The sequence below is a fragment of the Coturnix japonica genome, chromosome 10, assembly GCF_054131305.1.
Source record: "Coturnix japonica strain WE chromosome 10, WE-NBRP24, whole genome shotgun sequence".
NCBI lineage: Eukaryota > Metazoa > Chordata > Aves > Galliformes > Phasianidae > Coturnix > Coturnix japonica.
In genome coordinates this window covers 2,885,481-2,908,496 of record NC_140672.1, presented here as the reverse complement: position 1 = coordinate 2,908,496, position 23,016 = coordinate 2,885,481, and the positions used below count along the sequence as shown (strand labels likewise).

Sequence of the window (23,016 nt, the reverse complement as noted above, 5' to 3'; positions counted from 1 at the left end):
TTTGCAAAGGGGAATATCTGCCCCTCTTTTTGCAGTGGGGGTTTCGGCAGCCATTGGAGCCCCATTGCATTGAGCTGCCTGCAGGTGGGTGCTGCTGCTGCAAGCACCAAGGTGGGAAAAGGGCTTCTGATAGGGGAGGGGAGATGGGGAGGAACGTGAGGTTTTGTGTGACCCAAATTTCAACCTTTCATTTGGGTTTTAAGCACTGGGGAAGGGGGAGGGGAATAAAAGCAGCACAGAGGGATGAGGTGCTTTAAAGTTATTTCACATTAAAGAGCGCTGCCACATGAGAACGCATCAGCTCCTTTGGAATGTTTGCTTGTTTGCTCATCTCCCAAAGCCAAACAGGCAGATTGACCCAAATCTGTGCCTTCCTATAGCTGAGCACCCCCCAGTGCAGCATCAAGGCTTGGGATGCTCTATGGGACACAGACCCCTCCTCCCATAGGGGTGATGCTTTGGTTTTCCTCTCGGTTCTTTCTTCTTCTTTTATTATTATTATTATTAATTATTATTATTAATTATTATTAATTTCCATTATAGACATCGTTTTAAAAAAAATAAACTTTACAATAATACATTTTCGCAGTTTGAGAGCTTCCTTTTGGTAAAATAAAGGGGAAAGGGAATGTTAGAAAGCCACGCTGTAGATGTATATGGTGATGTATATACACACATATCCGTAGGTATAGGTGAGCGCTATATACATACACTATATATGTATATATCAAAGAAAACTGAGTAACATACAGAGGATTCCAACCACAGCCTGGGGTCGGATCCCATTCCAACCCAAATCCAATGGAATGAAGGTGGGAAAGATAGAAAGAAAGAGAAAGAAAAGTGAGGGGGGGGATATAATTAAAAGGACAATCTCCCCCTCCGAGTGACAGATAGAAAAGAGCAGGACAACCTCACGCCGTTTGAATACTGGTTTCTTTTCTGATTTTCAAACTCTTTCCAACCACTGGAATGGAAATAAAATGATCCCGGGGATGACATGGAGCGGTATAGCGCACTCTGTGCCCAAAGGAGCCCCAATGGCACCGTGGCGATGCGCTAATGTCCCATGTCCCACAGCGGGTCCCTCCAGCACAATGGGTTGGTGGCCCTGCAGACAGCCCCATCCCAGAGCTCTTCTCATTGCCTTTAACCCCTCCCTGGTGCTGCTGACCACGCTGCTTCCCCTTTGTGGATGCCTGGGTGGGTTTTGCTGGGCTCGCGTTTGAGCGTAGAAACCCAACGTGGCAGAAAAATGAACCAAAAAGGCCAACCCCACCCCCCCAAAAAAAGAACAAAAAAAACAAAGAATAGAAAGAAAGAAAACCACCAAAGTCTGCCAGCACTGTGAGGGTCCTTCTGGCCTTGGGCATCGCTGGTGTTCCGCTTGCAGTCTGGAGCCCCGAGGTGAGCCCAGCACTCCCGAGCTGAGACGCGGCAATCGTCCCTATAGCAGCAGCAGCTTCAGCAGCACGATGGGCACAGCTGGAAGGATCTGGGCCGCCCGGTGCCGGCTGCTGGCTGCTGCCTTCTGGTCCACAAAGCTCTTCTGGTCTGGCATCGTGTCCGTAGTCAGCTGGGTCTGAAGGGGGAGAGGGGGACAACAGCAGGGATCAGCAGCTCGCTAAGAATTTGGGGTGGAATCATTCAGTTTTGGGACACATCTCTTTTGGTTTTGGCTTGCTAAGCAATGAAAACAACCATCCGTGGGAGGATGCCTTTGGGTCCCCATCCATCTGCTGCTGACTGGTCCCCACCCATCTGCAGCTACTGGTAGCACCGGAGCCCCTTCCCAACCTTCCCTCTGCCCCAAATTACCTCTGAGTAGCACAGGCTCTGCTCTTTGGACTTGTTTAACTTCTGTCCGTGCTCCTGGAGGGGAGAAAGGAGGCTCAGGGCACACTCATGCACCCAGGGCTGCACCCTTTACATCTTTGCTATGTACTTCATTACTTATATGGTGCTTTTTCTTGCAACTAAAGTGAAGCTGCAAAGATGCGCTCAGCCCCAGGTCCACAACCTGCTGCAAATCCTCCCCATTGAAACTAATGCCCCCGTCCTGCTCCCATCCCAGAGCAAAGCAGCAAGATACAGGAAAACATCTTTTCCAGACTGCCCAAAACCACATGGAACGTAACGGGTTTTCATCCTGACCAAGCCAAGGGCATAAGTGGGGCTCAGAGCAGCCCCTGAGCATGGAGTAGAGCGGAGATCCTCCTGTTCTTGCACTTCAGCCCCAGTGCTCCCAGTTTCCTACCCCAGCACCCGGGGGGCAGTGAAACGGAGCCACTGATCATTGCACAGAGCCATTAACCAGAACACAGCAGAGCTGGTTACTCAAGCGTGTTGAGTCTAATGAGAGGCTGCCTATGGGTGACACTGTGTGGGTGAAGGCAGTGCTCTCATCCCTGACCTTGTGCACAGCATTCAGTGGGCACAGCATTAGCTTTGCTCTAGAGCTGCTTGGAGAAGGATTGTGGTGGCCATGGGGTACCAATTCATCCAGACCATGTCCAGTGCTCATGGCTTGAGCTGAGCTGGACATCTTGGTGGGCTCAGTGTCGATGGATTGACAGCTGACTTAATGACTGCAGAGGTCTTTTATAACCTTAATGACTCTGTGATCCTATGGGCATGGCGGTGATGGGTTGATGGTTGGACTTGCTGATCCTATCAGTCTTTTCCAGCCTTAATGATACTACAATTCCCTGCACCAACACTTTTAGCCTGCAGCAGGGCTCCTACCTGGATGGAGGTGCAGGTGGTGATGATGCTCGTGTCGTACATGGTGTTGCTGTCGTTGATATCATCAGGCAAGGCAGGGCTTTTCTCCATCTTGGGCAGCACTGTGATGGGAGGCGAGGGGTTCTTGGGGGAGAGGTTGACATCAGTGCCATTGCCGAAGGCCTGGATGGCGTTTCCTGAGGGCAGGAGAAGGTGTTGACATGTGGACATAGGGATGGGGATGGGATGGGATGGGGCGGGATGGGGATGGGATGGGATGGGATGGGATGGGATGGGAAGGGATGGGATGGGGATGGGATGGGATGGGATGGGATGGGATGGGATGGGATGGGATGGGATGGGATGGGATGGGGATGGGGATGAGGATGAGGATGGGAAAGAAAGGGATGGGATATGATGGGATGGGATGGGATGGGATGGGATGGGATGGGATGGGATGGGATGGGATGGGATGGGATGGGATGGGATGGGGTGGGGTGGGGTGGGATGGGATGGGGATGGGGATGGGGATGGGAAAGAAAGGGATGGGATATGATGGGATGGGATGGGATAGGATGAGGATGGAATGGGAAGGAATGGGATGGGATAGGATGGGATGGGATGGGATGGGATGGGATGGGATGGGATGGGATGGGATGGGATGGGATGGGATGGGATGGGATGGGATGGGATGGGGTAGAGCCTTACGGAGACAGGGGTTCTCGGTGAAGTCCCGCAGGAACTTCTCACACTCCTCCTCCAGGTTGCCGCTGCCTTTGCAGGAGCACCATGGTGAGATGGTGATGCTGGTGGTGCTGGCATCCACGTAGTTGGGCGTCATATCAAAACCTGCACAGGATGAGGAAGAGGAAGAGAGATGAAGGAGAGGTTGTGGCTGGAAGGAGTTTCATCAACCCATCCCAGCACTCACCAATGAGCCCTGTGTAGGAGCCCAGGCACGCCTGGTAGTTATCCCCAGGGCAGTTGGTCAGAGACTGGAAGGAAGCCTGACAATTGGCATGGAAATCAGCCAGCCGAGACCTGGGGGCAGAAAGAAAGGAGAAGGAACAGGATTTCACCCTTCTGCAATGTGAAAGAAAAACATAAAACCAAATGGGATAGAGGAGAGCTCAGCAGCTGCGTGAACCATGGGACACTCATCTCCATCCCCTGCTGCTGCTTCCCATTCCCATTCCCATCACCGCGCTGCCGACATCCCATAAACGTCACCGTCTCATCGCGCTGCTCCCGGCATCATTACACGACTGTAAAATTTGACTGCTTGTTTTCATCTCCCTTTGAAACGTTAAAGCTTAGAGTGCAATTAAAGTGCCTGAGGTTGAGAGATATATATGAGAGATATATATTTTTTGTCCCTTCTGTGGCTGAGATGGGGTAAAAAGCAAAGCAGGGGGGGCCCAGGATTGGGATGGACCCATGAGCCTACTGCCCTCCTCTAGGTATTGAAGAGCAGGATGGAAACGTGTTGATATGTGGGTGTATCGGTCACCCAGCATTGCTGATGGATCCAAAAGAGACCAAATAAAACCACATAGCGCCCAGCACAACACCTGGGATGGATGGATCGTGTGATGGAAGCACAAGGATGAATAGGAAGGGATGGATGGATGGAGGAGGGGATGGACAGACAGCAGGACACAGAGCTTTCCCCATTGATTCAGCCTCCAAATGAATGGCTGTGAGGCTGAGCTGTGGCCCACGCTGGATCTGACAGCGGAGATGAGACCTCGCATCTCACAAGAGCAAATCTCCTCCGCTCTTCTTCCCGCGCGTCATATAGAAAGAAGGAGGCATACGTTATTTCCTTCCTTCCTTTCCCTTCCTTCTTAATTAAATGTCATCTTTGTCCAAGCAGTGATTGAATCATCCCGCGCTACCTGCCTGGAGCCATAAGAACTGATGGAAGCAAAGGCTGGAAATGGTGTTGTTTTTTAAATAGGAATGATTTGTTTTCGGGAGGTTTTTTGGGTTTTTTTTTTGATCAAATTAAATGGAGGAACAAATGAAGCGGTGATGGAACGAGGTAGAAGGGCTCTGCAGTAATACCTTGTGTTTATCCAATGCTTCTCAGCGCTGTGGGTTCCAAATGCACTGAGGGGAAGGAGGGGGTAGATGCAGCCCCATTGCCTTATAACACATGGGGAGTGCTGACAAATAGCAGCAGTGCACCTGGAGCTGAAATGCTGTGGCTTGAAGCAGTGATGGAGCAGCTGGTGGGAAGGCAGGGCCAACCCAAAGGAGCTCAGCTGCATGCAATGCAATGCACTGAGTGACCCAAAGGGCTGGAGCCAGGATCCACCCCTTACCAGCCCTCATTTAAGGGTTGGCAGTGGAGGTAAGGGGACCTTCCTAGAGCTCCCTGTGTACCTGAGTCCTTCTGGAGGTAAGCAGCTTCTTTCCTTTATTTCTGTGCCTACAGCTGTTGCATTTGAGCAAATCCTCATTGCTTTACTTTCCACTGTGCTACAACATCTCTGTTCCTTGCAGGTGGGGATGTCTGCTCGCTTGCATGGGAAAAGCTGGGGTCTTGCTTCCATTTGCAACACGGAGAGCCCACGTGGGTTTAGCGCTGCAGCAAAGCTCCATCCCTGCTCCTTTCCATGCTTTCCATTGCTGGGAGGGATTTTGGCCTCCCCGTTTGCTCTGCAGGAGATGGATTCCTCTCCCCAAATCAGAGGCGAACACACGTCAGTTCTCTTAAAGGACTGTGGCAAGTTCATCACGGAGTGCCACAGACATTTGTCATGCTGATCCCTGGGGCCCTGCTCCTGGCTTGTAGTATCCTCTAAGGCAAATGTTATTCTTTTCATAATACATGACAAGCCAGCTGGTAATCTTTCCAGAATATCCAAGCCAGATGTCACTCTTTCCGTTGCATACAATGAGTTTGCAGTCGGTGGATGAGGTTCTAAATGCCAGGAATAAACCTTGCTGGAAGCGGCCCATGGCTTCTCAGATTTCTGCTTTTAAGTGCCTGGGCGAAAGGGAGATGGAGCCAAAGCCAAGTGCAGCTGAGCAGAAAGAGGAGGGGGATACAAGCCAAGTGCTGGCTTGTTAATACAGGGTGGCAGGTGGGCTCGGCCAAGAGCCCACTGGGGTCAGCACAGGAGGCAGCAAACACAGCCATGAGGACACGAAGGAGTGGAAAAGGGAGTAGCAAAACCCATCATCTTCTATATTTATGCATCCCGGAGCCAGTTTGAGCACTGGATTTCAAAGTTTGGCCTTTCCAAGCTGTTTCCCTTTGATGCATCTACAGAAGGTTTGATTACTGGGTAGGAGGATGTGAGTGATGCTAAGGGTTTTCTACTGCTTTTTCCAGCTGACCCTTATACGTCTCCCACCCCCTTCAGGATAAACCCCCTCCAAGCCAACCCTTCCATAGTGGAACCTGCATTTATCATGTTCAGATCCATTCCAGCCCTTCTGCAAGACCCAGCCTGGAGCACAAGGACTCACTGCGGCAGCTCATCCCCCTCTCATTGGGAACCACTGCAGGGAGCAGCCCATCCATCCCTCTGCTCTCCCCTCATTGCTGTGTGCAGGGATCCAGCAGGACGCCTTCTCTCTGATATTCAAAGGTTCCTGCCCAGCAATGGGCTTTGATAGTTGGGTTTCTTTCTGCTTGTTGGCACATCACAGTTTCCAAGCGGGAGAAGAAAGCCCCGCAACAGATGCAAGGTGCCTAATTGGGTGCTAATTGTTCCCATCACCGCATGCCTATATGATACCCGAGCCCTGTGCTGGTGATAACTCGCTATCCATCAAAGCAAACAGTATCAGGCTCTTGAATATTTCATGCAGAAAATGTCCGAGATTACTCAAAGACGTGTTGGGTTTTTTTTTTCACAGGCAATTTACAGGGACCGAGGAAAAATGGGTTTAATAGACACCAGCGCTGAGATGTGAAGCAGGATCGTGTCTCACCCCTTGGCAGCGGATGCTCACAAGGCTACAAGCCCAGCAGGACATGGAAAAGCCCCATCTGCCCTCAGCTGCTCCATTCTCCATTGATAAACACAGGAGAAACCCCAAATTAGAGGGTAAGAAAAGCTAAAAGGAGAGAGAAACTGAGGCTGGATGGGCAGGAATAGGGCTGAGTTTGGAGCTGCTAAGCAAGAAGTTTCTTCACCCAGATGTATTTTGGGGCCACCGCGTTTTGATTCATCACAGATAAGAGTGGTTCAATGATGATGTGCTTTTTTTTATCCTCTTGCCTATGCTCAAACCCTATCATTACCCGGCAAGAGAAGGGAAGAATTAAACACACGCATCATTTGATTTTAATTGAAGGACTGTTCTATTTCATTGAACTGCTAACTAAGCCGAACAGGAGATTGTGTTTACATAAGCAAACCCTGAGTCAGTATAGACTTGCTGTCACATTAAGTCAATACTTATGAAGGCTCTCTATTTAATTATTCAGTGTGAATTGACTTATTTTGTTAAGAGTGTGCTTAGCCTTGAGCGAGGCGGCCACCGAGCCTTGATTGCTGCTGGCTGCCTCCATGCATGGGTGCCCATAGGGTGCAAGGAGCAATACTCCTCTTCCCTCCTCTCTGTTCCTTCTGTTCCTTCCTTTGGTGGGAAGCCACAGCCACCAGCCCTTATAGACTTGATACTTAAGAGGCTTTCTCCATAGGTTATTGCATTGTGCTGCTGGGACCCCCCTGACCATGACATGTCCTATGCGAGACCCCATTTGGACTTCGATGACCATTCCACATCCTGCTCAAGATCCTGTTGGATCCAGACCCTGTTGGAACCCCATTGATACTGACCGTGCCATATTCCACTCAAACCCCATTGAGACCCCACTGACCCCTGTCATATTATACACTGGGTTCCTACTGTCCACACCCTTGGGACCCCATGGGCCACACCATCTCCCACTGACCACGCTGTGTCTCATTCAAGTCCCTACTGATTGCTCCATGTCCCACAAAAGACCCCATTGGGACCCCACTGACCATGTCATATCCTACATAAGACTACACTGGGACCCCATTGACCACACCGTGTCCCACTCAAAACCCTACTGACTGCTCCACATCCCACACAAGACCCCATTGGGACCTCATTGCCCCCCTGTGTCACTCCCAGAGTGACTGATAAACCCAGGACTGTTCTTCCCCCATCCCCCCCCAAATGGATGCAGACAACTGAGCCGCGTTGCTGAGCTGTTCATTACACAGTAATGAGAAAGTTGAGCGGCTGCTCTGCTGCTTATCGAGGTAACATCCATTATGGATGGCACTTGGTGCTAAACAGAGGGTGTGAATGTTTGAAGGAACGCGTGCTGTTCCTGTTGGATCAATACGGAGCCAAATTCCCACCCCCGAGGAAGAAATGCTTCCCCTCTCCAGGGCTTTGCACAGCTTCCAAAACACGGCCAGAACGGGATCATTTCCAGCCCAGCTCTGCAAAAGCAAACCCTGCTGCTGCTCATAGGGGTGCTGCTGCCTCCACCCCTCATCCACAGCCACAAAAACTGCTGGAAAGCACTGAGAAATGGAGAAAACTGAGGCAGATGAACACCAGCGCTCTGCCTTTGGATGCTGAGGAGCTACAGCGGAGGCAGGGAAATTCTTCAGCACCAGCATCAGTGAAGCATATAAGACCAGATTATTTGTGTTCCCGACTTGCTGATGCAAGATGAAAAATACAGCAAACTGCAGCTGCTGAAATCAGCTCTTTTTCCTCCCCTCTCCTTCCCCTTCCCCTTAGCTGAGGTTAGTGTTTTGCAAAAAGGTTTTTATATTCTGGGAGCTAAAACCTGTCCGTTGCAATCAGACACAAAGCTCGGGGAGTTTGTCAGGCTCCGCCGCCGCGCTGGGAAAAGCTTCTTGGCACAAAAGAGCTGCACAAATTGCAGCGAGTTGGGCTTGACTGCACCCTGGGAGCTCAGCTTGGGGACTGGGAGGCCCATGGGGAGGAATTCATGGCCCCAGGGCTGCCCCTTTGCAGAGCATCCCTTGCACAGTGCTGTACAGAGAGGGCTCCAGGCTGAGATAACAGCAGGGTAGTGCTATGAACCCGGTGTGCCGGAGCTCTCCCCATCCCAGACATCACCAGAGGCAAAAACCCTGTGTCGTTTTGTAAAGCGATGTCGACTGAGAAACAAATCCTTTCCTTTTGACTCCTGCAGAGGGTTCAGCTCAGGTGGTTTGGCCCAGATAGGTCGCAGCTTTAAAGTGCTTTCACAGCTGCAAACACATTGAGGTCATGCGAGTCGCTGGAGCACGTCAGCATCCCCAGGGGGAGAGCATCAGCATCCCTGGCTGCCCTGAAGGCACTTAACCCCTCCTGCATCCCAGTGCTGCATGGAAGCTACTCACAGCCAGGAGCAAACCAACCTACAGACCCTCAGCCCCACAATGGGGTTCAATAGGGATGGGGTGGGACCCTTTGTGCAACCCAGGTTGGGTTGTTCCGTCCCATCAAGGGGATGGAGCAGCTCAGAGGAAAGTAAAGCTCCACACAGCATACCCCACAAATAAAGGCTGGATTTATCTACCTCTCCCCATCCGGGCGCTTCCATATTGCTGCCAAAAATGCATTTCCCTATGGAGCAAACAGCCCCAGAGCTGCTGATGTTATGGGTTATTCCCCTCCGTGGCACCAAACTCCTGAGCAAGCGTCTCCCGCTGACGGAAAGGTGCTGCCATTAATTTGGCCGCGGCTCAGCGCAGCCCTGCTATCTTTTATTCATACACATTGGCGTATTGTATTACTTTTTGATAAAAAGCCACATTCCCACGCTTTGAACGCAGCCAGAGGAGGACCCTGAACACTCTTATTTATTTCACCACCGGGCTGCGGGAACCTCCATCACCCTGATGGCACCGAGACCCTCCTCCTTGTAGGAAACAACTTCTTGATGTGGATGATCTGGGGCCTGGGGGGCGGCCAGGAGGATTTTTGCTGTATGAATAATGAGTTTCATAATAGAGAAGAAGCCTCATCTCCTCCCCGGCCCCGACTTCGCTCTGCTGAGAGGAAAACGGATGAGGTTATGCTGGGGATGCTGAGAGCACAGCAATGGGGTTTGGTTGGGTATCGGCACTGTAACCGCCATGGAGAGCTCTCTGCCTTCATCATTCATTTTAAGGAAAGGTCAATTAGCCACAACTTGGAGATGGAGCAAACCACACTCTGACCCTCACCTACAGTGAGTGTTCCCCTCTGCTTTCTTCCCACCTTAAAGCCTGAAGCCATTGCTGGCTCTCAGTCTTTGCTGCCTCCTCCTACCCCGTGCATTTTGGAGACGTTGCTGTACCACTAAGTGCAAAAAAGAATAGATGTGGCACCAATGGGGGAAGCACTCGTCCCCAAAATGCTTCAAATCTATGACATTCTGCTGTCTTTTATGTTGTGGAAGAGTTGAGAATACGGAAGTCATAGACAAAACACACTAAATAAAGCTCAGATTGCACAAACCCTATGGATTTCCCTAGAGGAAAAGGATCCCCTACCAGAGAAACTCTGGCCTTTAAAGTGCGTGTAGAGTGAAAACAAGAACAAGAAACTTCCCTTATAGTGCGAAAACAAGAATAAGAAACATCCCTTATAGAGCGAAAACAAGAACAAGAAACATCCCTTATAGAGCGAAAACAAGAACAGGAGATGTTTCACACAGGGTGTAATGTGGGGGAGGAGCAACCAAACCCTTGGACTGATGAAATTAGGGTGAATTACAACACAGCCGCCTTATCTACACACTCCAGGCCACCTCCCAGCCCAATACCCCTCCATAAGCAACCACAGCCACGAGCCTCCCTCACTTTACACCAAACCAGCAGGAGGAGACTCAAGATGACACCAAGAGCCACGCAATGACAGACCCAAATCCACCCCAACTCCCCATTACCGGCAGAGGTGGTCGGCGCGGCACACGTTGCGTAGATCCAAGCAGTTGGGTTTCTCCTTGTCTTCATAGGAGCAGGAAGGGACGATAGTTTGTCGCCGGCGCTCGGCACACGCCTGGTCCTTGCAGGAGCAGAAGAGGAGGCGGTAGGTGTATTCGCTGGGCACGCGGTCGAAGAACTGGCGCAAGGCTTTGTGGCATTTCCTCCTGCTGCAGTGCTCGGTGGCCGAGATCTCTTTGTTGCAGGTGGAGATGTAACCCGAGCGCAGGCGCTTGCAGTTGTCATTCAGGTTGCACGCTTTGGCCGCGTCGAGGCAGTGGTTGCTTTTGGAGTTGGTGGCAGGGTCCATTCCTGCAAAGAGAGGTGAGAAGGGGGTGATGGCAAAGCAGGACGTGGGTTTGGAGGTGGGGACGGTGTGTAGTGCTGCAGAGCATACAAGGTTTTCACCCCTGGAGCTCTTCCTCCAACATGGGAAGGGTCCTTTAGCACAAAAAGGATCCATTCGCAGCCAGTGCATAAAGGTCAAGTAGCTCCCAGCGCGTAACTCACACGGTGACTTTGCAGTGGTTGTTTTTCTCTAGTTAATTATTCCAAGAATAATTATTAATTATCCAGCCTGCTCTAAAGCAGAACCATCTGCTGAGCTGCACAGGGCAGCCCCCACCAGGACCCCCAAATCCAGGTCATCCCTGGGGGGATGGATGGGGTCAGAGCTGCATCCCACACCATTGGGAATCCCAACCATCAGCAGACACAGAGGAGGGCACGGGTGGAGCTGAACCACCGAGCGGGAACAAGAGCTGATTTTTTCTTTCTTTTTGTCAAAATGATGAATTGCCCTTGGCAGGCCAGGTGCTATTTTAAAGTCACCTGACTGCACCAGCAATTTCTCCCCTAATTTCCTTCTCCTGCGCAGCCCAGCCAATTCTGTGGACTCTTCCATTGTCTCCTGCTTCACGCTGGCAAAGACAAATGACGGCACTGAGGAGAGTTCCCTACCAGGCGTATTTGTAGGGCGCTGTTAATTAACAAACAGCAATCAGGTGCAATGGAGAGTGCTGCTCCCCTCCTCTCTCTGCTTCACATGGAGTGATGCTCACAGCACAGGGAACACTTTGGGACAGTACAGGACCAGATTGGTCTCAGTTCTGGAGGTCTAAATAAAGTTGGTGTGAGCATCCCAACTGGTGGGAGCATCCCAACATGGATGAGGATCCCAATTGGTGAGAGCAACCCCAACTTGTGTGAGGATCCCAACTGCTCTGAGCATCCCAACATGGATGAGGATCCCAAATGCTCCGAGCATCCCAACATGGATGAGGATCCCAACTGCTGTGAGCATCCTAACATGGATGAGGATCCCAATATGGATGAGGATCCCAATATGGATGAGGATCCCAACTGCTCTGAGCATCCCAACATGGATGAGGATCCCACTATGAAAGGAGGGTCCCAATGTGAGGATCCAATGTTGGGATCCAATATGAGGATCCCAACTGCTGTGGGCATCCCAGCTGCTGTGGGCATCTCAGCACTGATGATCACAAGCACCACCTGCATTAACAGATCCCAATTAAAAGTCAAAGCACAACACCCATCCCTTGGTTTTGTCCCATACAAACTCCCAGTTCCTACAGCCCATATCTAACCCCATCTGCACACCCATCAGCATCCCTGAGCTGCACACAGGATGCCACCAAGTGTCACCTGTGTAGTGAATGCTCCACAAGGGAGCAGGGTGAGGGGCTCGGTATGACATGCTTAAAGTGATTCCTTATGATATATGATTTATAAGCAGGTCTGCCTTGAAAAGTAGCGCGAGAAGCAGGAAGGTCGTCTGAGCTAAGAGAGATGTTTCAGCTGGAGATGAGAGGAATAAAGCTGTGAGAAGGGGGAGCAAAGAGCAAAGATGAGACCCGGAGGGTTTTGCAGCCCCCAGATGGGGATGGGGCCTGAATTGGACTGCAGGAGCCCAGCAGCCTTGCCATGCAATGGGTTCCCTCTAGCAGAGGATGGAGGCAGCTCATGACACTGACGCCAGTGGAACAGGAGGGTGGCCCTCCTTCCTGCTCCAAACCAGCTCATACTCAGCACTGGGCTTCATGGAGCACCTGTGGGCTCCTGTGCAACTTACTGTCTAATCCTCCTGAGCATCTGCTGCCCTACCCCGGACCTGCAGGGACCCGGCTGCATGTTAATGGAGCGGCTGCTCGGGAGCGCGGCGTTCCTGGGGAGCTCATTAATAAAGCACAAGCATGAAAATTTCATGAGCAGAAAGGGAAGGAAGGAGGGATGCGGAGCCATGGGGGACACGGGGCCACCAGCCGCCCCCTGGGTATGGGATGGGGACCGGGGAAGGAGGAGGGGGTGAGGAAAGCAGATGATGCCCGTTGCTTTTATGGGGCGATCCCAAAGCTTCCAAGCAAAGGCAGAGCTGGGCAAACCCTGGCACCGATCCGCGCTCCCCGCTCAGCCCTGAGCGATGCACTTGATCCTGCTGCTCCAATTCCCCCTCGTGCCAGCAACCAGAGCTGAGGTTTCCCCCTCCTTCCCCGCTCCTGCTTTGCATTCAGGCAGCAGCCTCTGCTATTTCAACGAGCATCCTCACCTGCTGCTCTGCCTTGCGGGACTCCCCAACCTCCTGCTCCCCCCCTTATACCCACACAGAGCATCGCTCCCTGCTTCCCCATCCCCTTCCTTCCAGCAGGGTAATGTAATCCCTCCGCTATCCCCATAGGCAATTAGCAGCGCGCTGGCTCAGCCTTGTTATCCAGAAACAACAGGAGCAGCTCATTTGCTTTGAGCACAAGGGCTGCGGGTCAGGGCTCCGGGTTGGATCACCCCCAGCCCTGCTTAGATCCTACATAAGGGGTGGGATGGAGGAGGGCTGGGATGGGAGCAGCCAACCCACCCCTATGGCCATGGCGGAACATCCCATTCCCCTTCCCCAAAAGGCAGAGAGAGGTTTCCTTCTGCTCTCTCTTTGCTTTTATGAATAAATCAACCCCTGAGCGTTTAATCCCCAGCTCCAGACACTCCGCTTCTCATACTTTCCAGCAGCTAAAATATTTCCTTGATGGTAATGTAATCCAAAAAGATGGGAGGGGAGGGGGGGCATCACCTCCAGTGCTGAACACCCAAACCCTTCAAGCAATGGCAGAAAGGGTCCTCTGAGGTGTGGAGGGGTCCCCATAGCCCCCATAGCCCCCATCTGGCTCTGAAGGTTGAGAGGAGAAGGAGAAGGCACGGAGCTGCTGACCTAAATTTGCAAGAGGGTTGTCATGGAAATAGATGGCAGAAAGGAAATTCCTAATGGACCCGTGTGGGGTTTGGGTTCCCAAGAGGGGCTTCAAGAAGCATCTTTGGGGCTGGGACAGCAGGTATTGCACCTCAACACCAGCTCTCCTATACCCAAAGCATGGAGGAGATGTGAATAGGGAGGGATGGAGGTGCCATGGTCTCATTGCCACAAAGCTCAGCTGCAGGATGGATTCGTGGGTGAGAGAGGATGAAGAGGTGGATGGGTTACCTGAGAAAATTGAAGCCAGTCTGAATATATCAGAGAGACGAGAGGTGATGGGCTCGTAGGGGGAGGCTTCGTAGAATTCTTCTCCTGGAGTGGGGCAGGGAGGAAAGGGGAGAGAAAGTGAATGAAAGACCCCAAAAAGGAAATGAAAGACCCCAAAAAGCAAAATAGAAGGCCCCAAAAAGCAAATTCAAGACCTCAAGAAGCAAATCAGAGACCTCAAAAAGCAAATCCAAGAACCTAAAAAGCAAATGAAGGACCCCAAAAAGGAAATCAAAGAACCCAAAAAGCAAATGAATGACCCCAAAAAGCAAATGAAAGACCTCAAAAAGCAAATCAAAGAACCCAAAAAGCAAAACAGAAGGCCCCAAAAAGGAAATCAATGACCCCAAAAAGCAAATCAAAGACCCAAAAAAGCAAATTCAAAGGCCACAAATAGCAAATCAAAGACCCCAAAAAGCAAATGAAAGAGAAAGAGCGCAGCCACCCTGAGCATCTCCCTCCTGCAGCCAGAGAAGGGCAAAGCAAAAAGGGGTTTATGGGGGGCTCTGTAGGGCTGGGGGGGGGCATATGGGGCTGCTCAGCTCAGCTCAGTGCTGGCCTGGGGTCTGGGTTTGGGTTTGGGTTTGGGTCTGGGTTTGGGTCTGGGTCTGGGTTTGGTTTTGGGTCTGGGTTTGGGTTTGGGTTTGGGTTTGAGTTTGGGTCTGGGTTTGGGTTTGGGTTTGGGTTTGGGTCTGGGTTTGGGTCTGGGTTTGGGTTTGGGTTTGGGTTTGGGTTTGAGTTTGGGTCTGGGTTTGGGTTTGGGTTTGAGTTTGGGTCTGGGTTTGGGTTTGGGTCTGGGTTTGGGTTTGGGTTTGGGTTTGAGTTTGGGTTTGGGTTTGGGTTTGGGTCTGGGTCTGAGTTTGGGTCTGGGTTTGGGTCTGGGTTTGGGTTTGGGTTTGGGTTTGGGTTTGGGTCTGGGTCTGAGTTTGGGTCTGGGTTTGGGTTTGAGTCTGAGTTTGGGTTTGGGTTTGGGTTTGGATTTGTCTCAGCCCATCCCCTGTGTGCATTGTAGAAGGTCGGTGCAGGGCTTGGGGTGAGGTTTGGGGCCTGCACTCAGTGCTGGATTATTCATTCTTTTCCATTTTTGCATGGAAAAAAAGAAAGCATTTAATCAAAGCAAAGCAATGCCATCCAATGCTTTCCACCCTGCTCTCAATGCAGCCCCAAAAGGTGATATAAGGAGAGCAGCCCGCAGCTCCCACCATAGGAAATAATCTCCTCCAACCCCTCCGGCCACAAGGTTTAAAGAATCATCACATATATACAAACATGGACACATAAACCAAATCAATGGCCAGGCTTGGAAAACCCGACCTGAGGCTGAGCAGCAGCCCCATAGCATTGATTTCTATAGGGCCTATGGGCAGGGTGATGCTCTATGGGGCAGGGGATGCTGCTTTCATTGCTGGTGGGAAACGAGTGTGCTCTGAGCTCTGGGTCCTCCCGTTCTATTGGGTTTCCCAAAGCCCCGATGACAAATTGCACCTTGATTAAAGTGCATTTAGGAAACGCTGTAACCTCTCGCTATATTGCTTTGCCGATGCAATAAATAATTAAGGAGCAGCCGAACCCTGCTGCTCGCTAGGAAAATTAGCCAGCATTAGAAGGGCAGTGGACTTTTCTTGAGCTCACCGAGATGCAATTAACCTCCAGGAGTGGAAGCAGAGCTACTTAATGGCAGTGGATGCCCAAGGGCTGGGGAGCAGCTCAGTTCTTACAGGCACCAGGTTGGGCTTTGCACTGGGCTCTATGCTGTGTTACAGCCCCTGCATTGGGCTCTATGATGTGTTATAGCCCTTGCATTGGGCTCCATGCTGTTACAGTCCCTGCATTGGGCTCTATGCTGTGTTATAGCCCCTGCTTTGGGCTCTATGATGTGTTATAGCCCCTGCATTGGGCTCTATGATGTGTTACAGCCCCTGCATTGGGCTCTATGCTGTGTTACAGTCCCTGCTTTGGGCTCTATGATGTGTTATAGCCCCTGCATTGGGCTCTATGCTGTTACAGCCCCTGCATTGGGCTCTATACTGTGTTACAGCCCCTGCATTGGGCTCTATGCTGTGTTACAGCCCCTGCATTGGGCTCTATGCTGTGTTACAGCCCCTGCATTGGGCTCTATGCTGTTACAGCCCCTCCATTGGGCTCTATGATGTGTTATAGCCCTTGCATTGGGCTCCATGCTGTTACAGCCCCTGCATTGGGCTCCATGCTGTTACAGTCCCTGCATTGGGCTCTATGCTGTGTTACAGCCCCTGCATTGGGCTCTATGCTGTGTTACAGCCCCTCCATTGGGCTCTATGATGTGTTACAGCCCCTGCTTTGGGCTCTATGCTGTGTTACAGCCCCTGTATTAGGCTCTATACTGTGTTACAGCCCCTCCATTGGGCTCTATGATGTGTTACAGTCCCTGCATTGGGCTCTATGCTGTGTTACAGCCCCTCCATTGGGCTCTATGATGTGTTACAGCCCCTGCTCTGGGCTCTATACTGTGTTACAGTCCCTGCATTGGGCTCTATGCTGTATTACAGCCAGTGCATTGGGCTCTATGCTGTGTTACAGCCCCTGCATTGGGCTCTATGATGTGTTACAGCCCCTGCATTGGGCTCTATGATGTGTTATAGCCCTTGCATTGGGCTCCATGCTGTTACAGTCCCTGCATTGGGCTCTATGCTGTGTTACAGCCCCTGCTTTGGGCTCTATGATGTGTTACAGCCCCTCCATTGGTCTCTATTATGTGTTACAGCCCCTGCATTGGGCTCTATGATGTGTTATATCCCCTGCATTGGGCTCTATGCTGTGTTACAGCCCCTGCATTGGGCTCTATGCTGTTACAGCCCCTGCTTTGGGCTCTATGATGTGTTATAGCCCCTGCATTGGGCTCTATGCTGTTACAGCCCCTGCATTGGGCTCTATGCTGTGTTACAGCCCCTGCATTGGGCTCCATGCTGTTACATCCCCTGCCCTGTGCATACAGCCCCAACCCCTCATCCAGAATGGGACACTGTTATCCCACCACCATTGAGACCCCTCCATTGAGACTCTCCTGAATGAAGGCTGCTAATGAAGGGCACAGAGCAATTAGAAGCAGTTCCTGAACTGATCCAGCTTAAAGGGATGCTCTGCCCCCCACCAGGATGGGATGCTCTTGTGCCAGATCACACTGAGCCCCTTGAAATCTAAAGGAGGTGGCTCAGAACCACCCAGCCCCCAACATTAGGCCAAAGCACAGCGACCACATAGGGGTGATGGCTGAGCCCCATTGCCTCCAAGGCAGCAGATAACGCTGCCTTCCGTCAACAAACCAATGCTGCTCTGGCAAAATCCAATTTCAATTACCTGCACTGCTCCAGTCTCTGATTTATGCCTACAATGGGCCGCAATCAGGACTGCCTCCAAGGGCTGTGATATCCTGCAGCTTCTGAGTAAGGTTAGAGGGGTATATGGGGGCACCCAGCTCTTCACCCAGGGGGGATCCTGGTGCTGCAGGGCCCTCAATCCCAGTGCTGGGCTCAGTGGGAAGGGTGAAGATCAGGGGATGGGGAAATGACCTTAGGAAACCCTCAGCTGCCCTTTAGCTCTGCAGAACTCAGGGTGCTCGATAATGGGAATGGCAGACACGGGGATTGCTCAAATCCATGGGGGAAAAAACCTTATTTCCTTATGGCAAGCGAGATCTGGAGCAGCAGAGAAGGGTCCCCAACCTCGTTACAGGGTGGAATGAGGGCAGAGCATCCTCACTATCAGCACCTCCACCCTCTCCCCATGCAACCCCATGCAAACCCCCCTAACCCCCCCATACCTTCGGCCAGCCCGAGGTGTATACTCCAGTAGATCTGAAGGCACTGAAGCTCCTTTTTCATGCCCCTTTTGCACCGGCAGTCGTACAACGGGCTTTCCTGCAGCACTTCCAAGGCTGCTTGACATTCCTTGTTGGCCAGCATGGTGTTCCGATCCCGTCCAGCCAAGCATTGCCGTAGGGTTCGGTACCGGGAGCTGCAGCTTCCCTCGGCTGCACACAACTCGCTGGCACGAACACAGTCCACCGGGACCCTCCAGCCCTGCAGGTCCTGCCCAGGGGGGGATGGGGGGGCGGCCAACGAGCGGAGGGTCTCATCTGAACATGGGGAGATGAGGGTAGAGAGAGGTGAGGGGGGGGGGCTGGAAGGGGAGGGCTTTATACCATCTCCAACCCCATCCATTGCCCTATGTGCTATAGGAGTGATAACATATGTGCTATATATGTTATAGGAGGGTGGGCTGATCCTGTCCCCATAACTGAGGGATTTAGGGTCACTATTCCCATCACATTCAGCCCTTTGGAAACCATGCGCTGCTCCAGAAACAGAGCACGTCCCATTCAATCCCATTGCCCCATTACACCCCATTGCCTCCCCCCCAACCCCACACATCCTTCCACCTCCTCCCAATGCCTCTGTGTCTCCTATGGGCAGGGAGGGCCTGCAAAACACATCTGGATGTGCTGGATGTGCTGGAGGGAGCAGCAGGATCCCATGCAACCTTTATGCCCCTATAGCACCGTGCACAATGACATGGTGATGGGAATGGGGTGAGCACATTGCACGAGGACATGGGGCCTGTCTGCTCACACTGGGAGCAAACAACAAAACACAATGTGCTCCCAGCCCTGGTGATGGGGAGACAACACACTGCAGAGCCGAGGGAAGCAGCGCATGGATCTGACCCCCCCTCTAACCCATCCCCCCCCATTGCTTGCTGCTGTTTTTAGTTGTCAGCTCAGCCTTTGCAGCCCTGCCACGGGATTTTTAGGGCATCTGACTCATGGTTCTGAGCTCTCAGGCTTGGCAGGGCTGTGGCTTGGCGTGGTGTAAGCTGTGCCCCCAGCACGGCCCCTATGGGACGTGACCATCCTCCAGCCCCAGCCCTACACGCCTCCTCTGGCCACCAGCCCCATGCCCTCCCCTTCCTAAAGGCCTCCCCTGTGCTCTCAGTTGGGTTTTGCTGTTGTGGGGGCTTATTTTGCTTCCCAAATCATTCCCACTGTATCAACCCCGGGATCTGCTCATAGAGACCCAGGGATGGGCTGCAATGGCATCGTGTGTTTCCAAAGCCACAATGAGGATGGGGAGGAGAACGCAGAGCTCCCCCCATCCCTGAGCCCACCTGCAACCACAGGCAGATGGAAGCCAGGAGATGGGCACTGTAGGTTTATAGGACATCACTGACCGCCCCATAGAGGGACACCCCACCTGGTGCCCTGCATTGTGCTGCTTTGGGATCAACCAACATCAGCTCCGAGCCCCCGAGCTCGGCCGGGTACCGCGTGGGGACAGTGACACCTACAGGCATGTGACAAGGGCCACCTGTGTCCACTCGGCCTCGTGGGCATCTCCATATCCCCAGCTGAAAGCCATAGAGCCAGTGCAGGGCTATGGGGGGGGATATGGGGCACTGAGGGCTATGCAGATCATGGAGCAATGATGATGGAGCACATCTGCTGCCCCATATCCGGTCATGGAGTGATGCCATCCATCCTGCTGGGCTCCATCCAAGTGAAATCCCACGTTACATCCAATGCACGCGGCCATCACCACATCCAGTCACCATTATATTCCACACAGGGGGCTGCACACCGTGGCATCCCAATCCCGAGGCAGGAAAGCATTGAGGTGGGCAGGTACATGAGCCATGAGCTGGGTGAGGTTGTGATGCTCCGAGCAACACGGGGCCGGCATCTCATCCTTGCAAATGGAAGCTGCATCTGGACACTGGGACACGCTGCTGCTTTAGGACGTGCAGAGCCATCCTAATAGTCCGGTTGCACATCCTTCCTGAGCTCCTGAGCAAACCCAAAGCTCAGCTGCACGTTTTTCTGCTGATGCCACGAAGCCTCTTTGCACGCCCTTGGTGTTGAGCTTCTCTCCTCCGGCTCCCAACCTCCTTGCTCAGCACGTCGGGATGATGCAGGAAGGGCGACGATGCAAAAGGTGCTGGGGACACACGGAGCATCCTCATCCTCGGAGCATCCAGCAGTGCCAGGCAGGGAGCTCAGCATTAAATCCACCCCGCACAGCCCAGGGCACAACCCGCAGCTCATCCCCATCCCCTATTGGCAGCACAGATCGTGGCCCTAAACCCGCTGGATCAGAAGGCAATGAGGCTCTTTTACCACCTTATAGCACCTCCAAGCAGGGCAAACCCCCCCTTAAACCTCCCCCCAGCGCTGAGGTCGGGATGGAGGAGCTCTTCTCTCTTTAAACTCGCATCAATTAAACATCTGCAGAGAATTTCAACCTCATCCCAGCCGTCCCCGTGGTGCTGCTGGGGATGCACGAAGCTCCGGCATTCAGCAAGCTCTACGCTGAGCTCTGCAGCCTCTTTTCTCCCCTCTTTGCAAAGCACGTTTCCTTTTGGAGGCTGTTCCGGAGACCTCCGGGCTCAGGCAGCGTTGGGAGGTGAATGTTTATCCTCACAACTTGGCGATAAATAAAAGGAGCTGCCAAAGAGCACGAAGCCTCGCTGTTATCCACGAGCAAAAAGGGGATTCTTTGCCTCTTCGGGAGGAAAGCTCGGATGCTTTAAGCCGGGCTCCCTCCTACCCACCCCAAGGAATAGGGATAAAGGATGAGGGTCCGGCTTTCACACACCCCGAAGTGAGCATCCAGGAGGTGCCCGACCTATGGAAGCCCCTCATCAGACACTGAGCACAAGGAGCATCCCCAGCGCTGCCCCATAGCAGCCCCCTTCAGCCCCAATCCCCCCCTACCTCGTACTGCCTGGCTGGGAAACACCCTCCCCTCCCTGCCCCACCGCTCCCCATATCCCTACAGAAAAGGACGTCCCAAATCAGGGCTCGGATTCCTCCCACCCCACACGGGACCCAGCACCCCCCCAATAACACGGCTGTCCTTCCCCATGTCACAACGGGGACATCGCAGCTCTACATCCATCCCCGGCGGTGCCGAAGGTTCCCCGCACACACGGGGGGCTCCACCCGGATCTCAATGCACCGAAACCCACCTCTCCCAACCCCTTCAAAGCTCCGTTCGCAGCAGAGCGATGGGATGGAGGCTCTATGATGTGTTATATCCCCTGTGGGATGGATGGAGGCTGAGTGTTGGAGCGCAGCACGCAACTCAATCCTATGGATTTCAGGACAAAAACGCACTTTTCTCGTTTCCTCCCTTCTCACCCTTCGGCCTCTGACTTTTCTCCCTTCCCTCCGCTGCTTTTTGGCTGCCCTATAGACTCGGTGCTCTCCGGTATAAAGCCGGAGCTCCGGTATAAAGCTCACAACGATCTAAATCAGAGTGTTAAGGATCGCAGCATCGGGGCCGGCAATTCCCTGAGCTCAACACGAATCACATCGGTTCAACTTTCCCGTTCAACTCCGAACGCTGAGCTACAAAACATCGCAAGGAACCGGGGAGAACGAAGGCAGCAAAGAGGGGAAAGCAGAGCCCAAAATGCAAAGGTAGCGCTGCAAGGAGAGGGGGTGGGAGGCTGCCCATCTCCTATGGCTGCTCCACGGCGATGTAAAGAGGGGTTTGATCCCCGCTTTAAGTTGGATGGAGATGGGGAAAATCGAGCTGCCCTCGGTTGGATTCGTGCTCCCGGTGCAGGCTTAAGGAGAGGAGGGGGGGACTCGCCCCGCTGCCCTCCGTCCCCCGGTGCCACTCACCTACAAAGAGGACGATGCAGAAGGCGTTGGCCAAAATCATGTTAGGAAGCCACGAGTTCCTCCACGTGCGTTTAAAAAAAAATGGAATAATAATTAAATAAAAAAATAAAATAGGGGCGGGTGGGGAAAAAAAAAAGAAGGAAGAAAAGGCGAGATGATAAATCCCAACGCGATCCTCCAGGTAGATCCCAAATCCGGGCGAGGAGAGACACGGGGTGCGCTGAGCCCGTTGCGGGGTCGCTCAGCCCCGTCCCGCCGCCTCCCGCAGCCCCATCATCTCCTCCCGCAGCCCCATCATCATCATCATCATCATCGCCTCCCGCAGCCCCCCGGCCCCGCTGCTCTCGCCGAGCGCCGGCGGCGGAGGAGAAGGGGCAGAGCCGGCGGTGCCGCCCGTCCCTCCCTCCCTCCCGCCCCGGTCCGGCCCCCCCCGCCGCTCTCCGCCCCTCCGCGGGGTACGAGCAGCGCAACGAGGGGGGAGCGAGGCAGAGGACGCCCTTCCGCCGCCCTTCTGTGTAGGGATGGGGACGGGGATGAGACCGGAGCGAGGCTGGGGGACAACCCGGCTCTGCTTCCTACAGCACCTCCGCGTCCCTCCATCCCCCCATCCCTCCATCCCCCCATCCCCCCATCCCTCCATCCCTCCATCCCTCCATCCCTCCATCCCCTCATCCTAGTGATCCTCCATCCCCCCATCCCCCCATCCCTCCCTCCCTCCATCCCTCCATCCCCTCGTCCTTGTGATCCTCCATCCCTCCATCCCCCCACCCCTCCCTCCCTCCATCCCTCCATCCCTCCATCCCCTGTCCCTCCATCCCTCCATCCCACAGTCCCCATGTCCCAGTGTTCCTCCATCCCCATATCCCCCCATCCATGTGCCCCCATCCCTCCCCCTTTCACCCTCTCCATCCCCCTGAAGCTGCACAGTGGGGGACCCAGGGTGGTGTAGACCCCCATCTCCCCCCATCCCCCTTCACCCTCCTGAGCCCTGGTCCCTGCACCGTGGGGGTGGGGATGGAGGGACCTGGGGGGGGTCTTGGGGTCTGATGGGATGGGGGTAGGATGGGCATGAGGATGGGGATGGGGGTGGGATGGGGATGGGATGGGATGGGATGGGATGGGATGGGATGGGATGGGATGGGATGGGATGGGATGGGATGGGATGGGGATGGGGA

At 53.2% G+C, this 23,016-nt stretch overlaps 1 protein-coding gene and 1 long non-coding RNA gene across 2 annotated transcripts; one reads left to right on the top strand and one right to left on the bottom strand.

Annotated features, from left to right (window-relative positions):
- Positions 1–474: 474 nt before the first annotated feature.
- On the bottom strand, positions 475–22,273 carry GFRA2 (GDNF family receptor alpha 2). Its single transcript, XM_015883177.3, has 9 exons — positions 21,842–22,273; positions 17,981–18,295; positions 14,143–14,226; positions 10,616–10,964; positions 3,656–3,765; positions 3,433–3,573; positions 2,746–2,921; positions 1,819–1,872; positions 475–1,582 (listed from the first exon to the last, which is right to left on the bottom strand). Exons 1-9 carry the CDS (start codon positions 21,879–21,881, stop codon positions 1,448–1,450), a joined length of 1,404 nt encoding a protein of 467 aa, XP_015738663.2. The 5' UTR covers positions 21,882–22,273; the 3' UTR covers positions 475–1,447.
- LOC146759135 (uncharacterized) lies at positions 10,622–11,797 on the top strand. The gene is made up of 3 exons (XR_014932357.1): positions 10,622–10,758; positions 10,859–10,976; positions 11,530–11,797. It is a non-coding gene; the product is annotated as an uncharacterized LOC146759135 (long non-coding RNA).
- Positions 22,274–23,016: the final 743 nt, after the last annotated feature.